At 39.8% G+C, this 10976-nt stretch overlaps 1 protein-coding gene across 2 annotated transcripts; it reads right to left on the minus strand.

The window, feature by feature from the left end:
* Positions 1–236: 236 nt before the first annotated feature.
* On the minus strand, positions 237–10481 carry gpc2 (glypican 2). Of its 2 annotated transcripts, none has more exons than XM_041989349.1 (11): positions 10028–10481; positions 8276–8434; positions 7426–7560; positions 6191–6366; positions 6011–6091; positions 5425–5590; positions 4130–4260; positions 3659–3805; positions 3024–3160; positions 1324–1496; positions 237–1167 (listed from the first exon to the last, which is right to left on the minus strand). In XM_041989349.1, exons 1-11 carry the CDS (start codon positions 10182–10184, stop codon positions 890–892), a joined length of 1740 nt encoding a protein of 579 aa, XP_041845283.1. In that variant the 5' UTR covers positions 10185–10481; the 3' UTR covers positions 237–889. The 2 variants fall into 2 exon arrangements, with proteins under 2 accessions (XP_041845283.1, XP_041845284.1); XM_041989350.1 differs by having other exon boundaries at positions 8276–8408; positions 10028–10053.
* Between the last annotated feature and the right edge of the window lie 495 nt (positions 10482–10976).

Genomic DNA, 10976 nt, shown 5'->3' on the forward strand with positions numbered 1-10976 from the left:
AAGAAGTTAAGGCATGCAAACCGTCTCTTCTATATGTTGTTCTTGACATGGCCGGCATTGATCTACATGGTGGAAATCCGGATTTGGTGATTCTGAAAAACAGGATTTTGGATCAGGGTGATCCAATACTATTTTGCTTTGAATAAAAAAGTAAGCCAGAAAAATGGGATTCCCAAATCCGGAAAGCTTTCATCCAGATTAAATTTTTTGAACAACCAGCCCAAAGATCTTGATAAAAAATTAATGCAACACTGGATAGAAATAAATCTTATGACATTGTAGAAGCTTATCGAAACAATGCCACAGTGAATGTGTGCTGTAATCAAAGCTAAAGGCGGCCCAATGAAATTTTAGAGGGTGTAATGTTTTTTGTTTTTTTGTGGCAACTTATTTTTGGCCAGGCAGTGAATGACTGAGCTAAATTTCATGAGAAAAGTAACAAACGAAGAGTATTAGTTGTCACAACTATTTTCTGCCTCATAGATCGTTAAACCATGCTGTGGCTCTTTCATCCAGCCAAACTGCCAATTTCACTAGATGTAAAAAAAAAAGAAAAAACATTTCTCTCTCAAGACTTCCAGTGGAGCTCACCATTCAGCATCAAACTTCCATAGGTCAAAATCTCACAAATGGCCCTAAAAACATGGCTGTGCTTATTAGGTTTTGTTTGTAACCATTAATGCCAAGTAATGTCTGTTTTTCTTCATTAGGGAATGGGAATTTTAATTTATTTGGATTTATTTAGTGCAGTAAAAAGATTGATTATTGCTAAATTAGCATGTCCTAAATTTTCCTTGTTTTGTTTTTATTTTGCTGGTATTCCCAATTAGAACATAAATTTCCCCCCTTCATAATGTGCTTAAAAGACTCTCTGGATAGTAATAACCAGCTATCTCCACATGGGGGACACAGAGACCATGAAAGGCAAAGACAACAGAGAAAGTTGGGAGAAGGTTTGCAGACTGGCTGCAGACCGAGCCCGTCCATGGCCGTTGTTTTTGTTCCACTTGGGCCCATTTCTATCTCTGCCTCGAGGAGGCTTTGCAGGACTGGACGCAGGATTATGTGGGGGTTTACTGTAAGGTGGAGAGTATGGCCCATATCCTGGCCAGTCATCATTGTACCTTTCACCATGATCTCCACCACCTGAGCCACTGCCCTCCTCACCTGAAACAAGGAGAAGATTTCTTAGTGATGTAGATGTGTCAGGAGGCAACTTCAGCAAATTCTTACCTGACATATGATTACATACTGATAAATATAGTGGATTTTCCCAAATTCATTTTCACATATACACATGTTGTAAATGTCAGAAACACTCACTGTCCATGAAGTCCATGTCCAGTCCGCTCTGAGCGTGCTTGAGTTTATTTGTCACCACCCTTAATTCCATAATTAGCTGTCTGGTTCTCACATCTGGACGGGCAATGTCCACCTCCACCTCAGGGTTGTTGATCTGACTAACAAGTCCATCACCTGTCACATCTGGCAGGTATCTGAGCACGAACATAGAAGCATATTACAACATTAATTGTAATAATATGCACTGGAGAAGCTTGTGTCCTATGAAATTTTCAGCCAGGTTTAAATAAATTTATTTGAAATTTGGTGCAATTTGTACTAACTTTTAAGGAGTTCCTAGGTTTAACAATCAGGGTATAGACTAGCAAAACATGTCATGTTTCTGTGCTATATGCAACATTTCTGTATAAGCATGTCCATATTTGGAGAGGACTTCTTGCAATTAGTGAGTTCTGATCATCCAGAAGTGCTTTGACATGGATTGCAGAGGATTATTCAGTCATTCCTTCCAAACCCAGGATAAAAGAACAGCTCAGTTCAAAAATGAACTGGAAACTTTAGGAAAAAACTGAAAAACTTTTGATACTTCACATTTTTATTTGTGCTTTTTACTGCCACTGGAATTTTCCAAGGGATGGAGAGGCAGGAGTTCTTTGGATGCAATCTCAAGTTTTGTCATTAGATGTCACTCAAACCTAATATTTAATTTTTCACATCTAGTATTACAGATACTTTATCTAACCTTTATCCTTCAGGATAAAAGTATTACAGCAGGGAATATGCTGCATTGCATTTTCTTGTGCAATTTGTACAAATTATAATAACTTGAATTTCCAGTGTGAAATACAAACTGGGGTATTATAAATTGTAATGGCCAAAGAACATCTGTAAAAGAGATGCTTTTAATATATAATTTCAGTTAAATGAAAAATACTTTAATCCCAGAAGGAAATTGCAATTGCAACCAATTTTAGCAAATAATAATTGTGAATAATATAAAGGAAATATACTATTTGCCACACTAACATCCTTGTATAGTTAAATGTTCTTATAAACCCCCAATAATTCGATTTTCCCCTGTAATACCAGTTGGAAGACTGGCATGCCAGCCAACACCCAATAACCTTAGAGTATCTAACAGCCTTAGGACTTGTGATAACCATATAAGGAATTATTTTTCTTCAAACTTCAAAGAAGACATGCTGGGTATGGCTGTCTCCCAGCTGTCAACACATAAATATAAGATACAAAGGAACTTGACACTGATCTTGTATTTGACAAGCTGCTGTTGAGTCAACCCGTTTGCAAAAGCTTGTAATAGTGTCTTTATTTCACATTTCTGCCACACTAATGTGATAAACATAATAATTTGACATTGGCTTCAGTACCGCTTTGAGATTAAAACAGTAAAAGTGGTTGTATCTAAACTGCTTTAATAAAGCTGCAACATCACAGATGCCATTGTGCAGACTTGCTTTGCCTCTTAGCTCTTTACAACAAACACAGAGGACTCTGCAGTGTCTCTATATCAGCACTGATAAGTAGTGTTGGTTGTATTTGTGTGCATAAAGGCTAGCAGACCCACGCACAAACCATGTGGGTGACTGGTGATGGCTAAATTAAATAAACTTAGTTCCATCTGTTGCATCCTTCCACCTCTACACTGTCACTCCCTCTATCCGACCCCCCACCTCCAGCCTTTTTGCTCTGATCTTGCTCACCTCCCCCGAGTCTGCCCATTCCAGCAGCGGTCCTCATTAGTGACGTCGGCAGCCATCTTCTCATCGTTGCAGATGGTGTGTGGGAGGGACACCCAGAAGCCTCGCATGGGCCGCAGTCTTTCCTTCAGCTCAGTAACCTGTGTGGAGGTGGAAAGAAATTTATTATGAGTCAGACCTGGTTTTAAAGTATCCTTATTTATATGTCTGGAAGAAAGTGTACGTTACTGTGGTGCTGAAGCTGGGTAAAGTGAAAATCTGACATGACACTGCTTCTAGGTCAACCTTTAAACCACACATATTTTTGGTCTTATAAAAGGATAAAAAAAATACCTTTTTGCTCTTCCTCCCTTTCAGCTCTTGATATCAGATATTTTTCGAGAACTTCTATATTGCAAGGCCACATAAGTCACAGATGAACAGGCTTGGACTTATTTCAGTCCTTTTTTGCTCACTAGTTGCTCAGCTGTATCTCAGTCTTGATGCATATTAACTGAACACATTAAAATGATGAGCATTTAAAACATAATTGAAAAGTGTGACTCATGATGAACACAGAGGGTTTTATACTCTTTCAGGCTATTGATTAAGATTTTAAGTTTAGCATTTATGAGTTTAAGTTGCTGTTTGTTCCTCACCAGTCGGTCCAGGTTGGTGCCTGCAGCAGTGGTGGGTTTCTCCTCAGGGGTGTAGGTGCGGAAGGGCCTCCTGTTGCCCCCTGGTTCTTTGGGTGAGCGCTTAGACCGGGCTGGAGCTGGCCTTGGGTTTCCACAACCTTGAAAAACCTGAGGTAAACAGCAAAACATCACAATCCAGGAACATCTCTGTTTCTCACCAGATGTGCGCATCTCTCTGGCAGATCTAATCATACACTTAGGTTTATTATGCTCTGTGCAAAATTCCTGTCATTTTCTGCATGCATTAGTCAGATTAAAATTAAATAATCATCAAGACTTCAGCTTTTGGTATGTAGGAGTGGATTATTGAGAACAGCAGATGATTATATTTAGTTCAACAGCTTTGATGTCAAATTACAGGAAAGCAACTTAAAAAAAAGAAACATTTTAGTTTCCTGTTAGATCATCGTCTGCTCATGACCTCTTTCTTACCTTACTGGAGATGCTGACACTGTTTTCCTGCATATGCATAATGGCCTCTGACACTTTTACAGAGATGGAGTCGGCTGCAAGCTCAATGTTAAACGGCCCCTCCAGCTTCTCTGAAACCAGGTACAAAGCATCTGGTAGAAGGCAGAGCAAGAGAAAGTGGGGGATAAAGTTTGCTGACTAAGACCAGACCAATGGTAATACATTGAGAGTAAAAGAGGTTTCTCTAGTTTTTCTTTTGTAGAGCCTGACCAATGTCAAGACAATGCCTGGAATCTAACTGGCTACCAGCTGAAAGGGTTTGATTTACATCTCTTTAGAAGGTGATGTAAATCAAACCAGTAAGCTGTATTCATAGGAAGAGAAGAGTGGAAAAAAGAGGACAGGTGGTTTGAGAAGAAGTATTTAAAATGTAAAATGGGTTTCAGTGCGGTAGATGTGGATGGTGTGATGAAACATAAAAAGGGCACTGTACATGAAAAGAAAAAAAATGAAGGGGATATACATGTTAGATGAAAGGGAAAGGGAGGCAAGAAGACAGATCAGTTGTGGCAGCGCAAAGAGGCGTAAATGATTAATGGAGGAGGAATTCATTACAGGAAAAAGAAAGTAAAAGTAAATGATTGACAGGAGCACAATAAAGGGACTCTAGTTTTGGGCATGTCCAGTTAAATTATGCTAATGATTCATGAAGCCACTAAAAGTAATTTGGGCACCGACATTTTTATGCACACACATCTGAAATCATTGAATTAGAAAGTATTGAATATGAGAGTTTTAGTTGAAATACATAATCTACCTCACCTAGAAACATAAAAGATTTAGCTGGGAGCAGCAATCAGGGGCCACAGGCATGTCAGCAGAGCACACCATGGCTACTTGATCTAATTATGTTAAAGCATGACTGTAAGGAAAAGTAAGATAAGTGGCAACTTCTGAGGCTGAAAAAGGATGCCAACATCAAAGCAACAAACACTGCAGGTTCACAGATGGACACTTGAGGCTGGTCTCAAACCTGACCTTAGTGTTAAAATGCCCAACTGTTGATCCAACATGTGTACAGTTTGATGAATAAGTTGAGCCTCAAAATTATGCAGAATTACTGTTCCAGTTTTTAAAACCTTTCACAATTTGGTCACCGATCATAAGACTTAAACTGCAGAAGAACAACAAAGATGAAAAAGGAAATCTGCTCGGCTCCACATTGTAACAGCTCTGACCAAATACAAATATTATATACAAAATATCAGGATGTTGAGTTCCATCCTCACAAAGCCCAACTTTTTCCCCTCACCCACCAATGAAATTGTTCCATTCTGTATCCAAATCAGCCTGATTGGCTAAGCAGCCCTTCATCACATTAAGGCACAAGGAGTGGCAGGGCCGCAGGAAGGGCATGCCTCGACACAGTGGGCAGTACCACTGACGCATCAGGCCACGCACGCACTCTGAATCTGCAGTCAGCTGAAAACAAAGCAGTAAATAAGGAAGAATAAATCACAAAACATGATAGTAAACAAGAGAACTTTATGGATGTCATTATTTTTGTCAGTAATTATGCAGCAATCAGTTATTACTTATAGTCAGTTCTTATTATTTGTTACTCTTAATTTTAGGTTGGAAACACCCATGATTACCCTGAAACAGGTAAATATGGGTGAACAGGATAAATATGCAGCATCCACTAACTTGTACTAGTTGCTTTAGAAGCTACAGTAGATAAATATTGCAAATGCATAAATGATTATTAAAAAGAACACTGTTTGCTTGATGGTGACAGTAAGGGAATGCATTTTCTGTTATAGACCTGTCCATGTATTTAGGCAGCAGTAAAATTAATCTGGGATTAAACAGTGAGTATGATAAAATACAGAAACCACTCACTTTTGTTGCTTTGTTCACAATATCCCGACCAGTAGCCAAGCCCTGAGACAGTGCTCTGGCTGCTATGAACGCCCTTGAGACCTAAATATGAAATCAAAAATGTCCAAATAAGATCAGTCATATATCACAACCCACTGCCATTCCATTAAAAGATGTATCTGATGTTCAGTACATACACACCTGTACTCGAAGTTTGCGGGGCACATCTCCAAACGGCTGCAGTTGCTCAGCATGCTTGCTCACACACTCCAGATAGTCCTCACTGAACTGATACTGGGGGTTGACCAGGGAGAAGACCCGCTCCACCAGTCGGGACCAGAAATCTGAAAGGACCTCTGACAGACTCACACTTCCTCCTGTGGACATAAGAGTCTATCAGAACACACATTCTCTTATCTGAAAAGAGAGAAATAACACATCAACCCAGGGGCATCTTAAATCTTTAGATCATTTTCTTACTTTTCGATTTACCATATTTGAGCAGCTGAGTGTGCATTAAATTTCTACGTTTGTCATGCAGAAAAATACAGTTTGGCTTCACACAATATTATTCATTAATTAATTATTATTCACTACTTTAAAAAAAATTTAAACGCATATCTTTTATTGGTTTGAATCTAGTCTAGGAAAGAAACTAATCTACAGTCAACAACTTGTGATGATGCTAATTCAGGTTTGAACTGATTCGGTGTCTGATTAAAAGGATAATACATGATGGTGTTTTCATGGTAAAAGTTAGTATAAAAAAATAAAAAATACTGCAGTTAAATCAAAGAATTTGACAAAACCATTACTTATAAGAGAACTATAAATCAAAACATATTCAAAACATGAAAAAATATCTGTTGCTTCGTTCATTTTTACACTAACTGCAAAACACAGTAATATAGCAAATTATGCTGATACAGAATGAGTACGCCACCGTCTGTAGTCTACGATATAGCCTTAAATTAGCCAAACATGCTGTTTGGCAGACAAAGACAGGTTGACTAGGCAGCAATAGCCTGCAGATGGACTCGCCAGCGAGCGGCTGTCATGCCAAAACAGAGTGATCCAGAACAGAAATAGAAATGGTCTGGCATCCGTGGGAATCCAATTCTCTCTCTCTTCTCTTTTTCTCTCCTCCAATTCCTCTTGGCACGTCAGCACTCCTCAAAAAAACAAAACTGCATCTTTCCTGCTGTCCAGAGCTGCTGTGGATTTACTTAACTGTCAATTCAGCAAGGAATTATGACAGTGCTTCTGCAGAATGCAGACTATAGCCACAGTGTTTTTGTTGCAACCCAGTGAAAGCTTTTTAGACTAGAAAACCACCAGACCAAGCCTTATCTTATTGTTTTATATGGGAAACACACACAGTTAGAATTCCTTTATGAGATTGGGGCCAAGGTGGACAAAGCAGTGATTAAACCAACCAGAGTAATATCTGCGAAGCTCCACGAATAGTTCCTGGAAGACGTGAGCATTCTGAGTGAATAGCAGGCCGTAGGTCTTCGTAAACATCTGGTTCATAGACTTCTCTGAAAGGTCAATAAGCTCTCTGAAGAACTCTGCACAGAGACAGGATAAGCAGAGATTAAATATCAACCTCTCACCTGCCTTCTTTTATTCTAATATCTTAGCCTGGTTTCTACGTAGGCGCTCAATCACCCTCCCTCCCCTCTGTTTAAGATTAACAGCTTATAGATCCTGCACTCTAGTGAATAAGTGTAACAACATGTACTTTTTTCCCCACAATCTGTCTTTAGGACTCATATGCAGTCTCCCACTCCTTAAACATCTTCATATGACTCATCAGATATTATATAAAAGTGTGAGGAGGTCAAAAAAAAGGTGTTAGCAGTCTATGGCAGGTAGGAGGAGAGAAATAAGCTCGATGAGGCTGCCTCAAATCTGCAGCAATACAAACAGATTAAAATGCATTCATTAAATACAGACAGCCATGAAAGCTGTTATGGTTATCAGAGATGTCTTCAGGCTTTATTCGGCTTGATTTAGAATATTTCAAATGTACAAAAGGAAGTCTGCAGAGGAGGTTTAAATATTCAGCGTTTTAATAGGGTAGAAATGGTCTGATCAAATACAGTGTTGAGTTAAATGATCAAACATGAAAGTGCCACTGTCTGTAGAGAAAAGTAGGCTGTTAATGTCTTTTTCTTTTAAATGCTCCCCCTAAAGCATAAAACAGTATAATTATACTTTAACTTTACAGCAGATAATCTTCATATTAAAACTGATAGCAGTAACAGTGTCTGAATCTCTCACCGTCAAACCTGCGGTGTCTCTGAGTGAAGGTGGTCAAAAGAAACTGGCTGTTGTCTTCAGTGGCTTTGAGGAAGTCTCTTTCGCTCTGGAGGGACAGCGTCTCCTCCATCTGACTGGAGCAGCAGGTGTAGTCCTGGGGACAGAGCCGCAGGTGCTCACCTATGCCAACATTACAGTTATTACATTACAGTACAAGGAATGCAAGGTTAGATGTCTTCGGCACCAATCTGAAGAAACGAGATTTTTTTATTTAATGTCAACATACATTATAAATCTATGCCGTTGCCTTGAATTTGGGGCTAAAAACCTTTGCTGATAAAGCTAGTAGGTTCATTTTTAGCAAGAAGGTCAATTCCTCAAGTAATCTCTCTGTTCAGTGAATAGGGACATTTTTTATCAAAGATAACTGTGAGAGAGAAAATTGCAATTTCCCTGCATGAATTATTCAGCTTCAATCTGTCTCTTTGTCAGCTCAGGTTGGGTCTTTGATTTGTCTGAGGTAATAATATATGCAAACAATAGTCAGGAGGAGGTGGGGATAACACACAGCACTGGGAGTGTGGAATAGGTTCAGGTCTTTGTTTCAATAATTTACATTTGGCATGAATATGCGGCTGTTTATACAGTGGAAAGTCTCTTTCTCAACTCCACCCGCAATCTTGTTCCTCCCTGCATCTTTTGTTCTCTCTGTGTGTCTCACCACTAGCCCATTCTCATCCCTCTATTTCCATTTCTAAACTGCCTCCCTTCATCCCTCTCTCTCCTGGCCATCTGCTCCCCTGGCCCACGGGACAGTGAGCCAAGACTCAGGCATTGATAGCCCAACACACACATACTAAAATCAATCAATTATGCAGTTGGCTCACACACTGAGCTGATTTGCCATGAAATCAATCCTTTGCAAGCACACGTTTTACTCACAATTACTTTTGAAAGTAATCTGAATGTATGTAGCAGACAAGGTGTCAGTAATTCACATGCATGAGGCTATTACCTCCAAGTAAACAATATCTTCTATTCTCTTCATCACATGGTTAGGTATTTTTGCCTTTTCCCTCATGTCTTTTTAATTTTTGAAAATCATTTTGCCCCCATTTTCCTCAATCCAACACCCCTTACCAAAACTTGAAATTAACCTAAAGAACAGTTTGTTACCAAAATGATATCTCTTCACTCTGAAAATAAGATTATCAACAGTGAACAGAACCAATGAGGAAGCTATACCAAGGATTTAACAGTGGGACAGTGGGCAAATACTAATTAAGGGCGAGGTTCTTTGTTGGACCGGTGTTGGCAATTTGCTCATCCCCTTAATCATCCTATTCAAACCGCACAGAGGGGAGAAAGGCGGAGGCTGTAATTTGTTTTAAACCACGCTGCATTAAATCTCAGGGGAAAAACTCATCATGATGTCTGACATTCTGTTTTTTCTTTCTTTAAGTGAGTTTAGAGCCATGTTGTCTTCTGTTATGCTTTCCAAGGCTATTTCTAAGGAATCTTCTGCTATACTGGCACAATGTTTCTGTAAGGATGTGTCGTTAGCCTACTGAGCGGTGAGATAGCGTTGACCTTAATATGCATAATGTTATTTTTAACCCAGATGAAAGCAAACTAGAGCATGCTGACGCGCCAACATTTCTGTTGCGACACCCTAACTTAACTTTAATAATGGGTATCTCTCTCATAGTTCACGATATGAAAGTTTAGACAGTTTTATGTTCATCCAAAGCACACAAGGCTGAAGAATCGTACCTGAGATTTGAGTCACCGGAGCGGTGCTTGTGCTGTACCCTTTCTCGGAGTACACCTGCCGGGTGTCAGCACAGCTCCTCCCCGCAGCAGCCACGGGGCTACGGGTCCCCGACAGGGCAGCGACAGCGCAGAACAGAACCAGCAGCCGGGTATCCATCCTCACCACAGGACTCAGAAAAACAGACACCAGCAGTGTGGGTGGGTTGATTTAAGACAAGCGGCAGCGAATGACAAATGGAGGACTGGCCGAGACAGATGCACGCAAAAGTAAAAAGGTTAACAGGATCCAAAATCGTTTATAGCATAATTTCGCTGAAAAATACAATTAACACCCGGTCTGGGTTTTCACACCACATACGTTTCCATTGGACGCGTCCGGTGGATGTCTCCTTCCCTGTGGGACCCTCTGGTGTAGTCTACGTAAATACAGGAGTGTGAATAAGATGCTCCTGGTCCTGAGCATCATCTGACACAGAGCGGCGTTAAACCCACGGGTCGTAGCTATGGTGATACCGGAAACAAGAATACCTTCAAATTAACATTATTTTGCTAAATGGCAACGCGTTGTCAAAAATTGCATGGAAATTAATCTGCATTAGTCATAGTGTTAAGGTAAAAGTGTTTGAAAATCTTAAGAAAGGGTGTTTTGTATAATTTTGCAACATTTAATAATGAAAGGGGTCACTGAGCAAGCAGCCTTTGTAGTTGACTCATTCAAAGGATCATGTAATGAAAATATTTTTGTCTTTCTAGCAAGTAGCAGTTTTCTGACAAATCTTCCACTGTTGACTTCACACATTCACTTCTGTGTCAAAGTACAGCTATTGCTTTTATTTTTAAGTTTAATACCGGAAGCTCACTTTCAATCCCGACTTGTTTGACACTAGTAAATAGCCTTTCAAACACCGAACAATGGACCATGTAGAGAAGGGCCAAACGAGGAGAGAAG

This window comes from Melanotaenia boesemani, chromosome 7, assembly GCF_017639745.1.
Source record: "Melanotaenia boesemani isolate fMelBoe1 chromosome 7, fMelBoe1.pri, whole genome shotgun sequence".
Classification (NCBI taxonomy): domain Eukaryota; kingdom Metazoa; phylum Chordata; class Actinopteri; order Atheriniformes; family Melanotaeniidae; genus Melanotaenia; species Melanotaenia boesemani.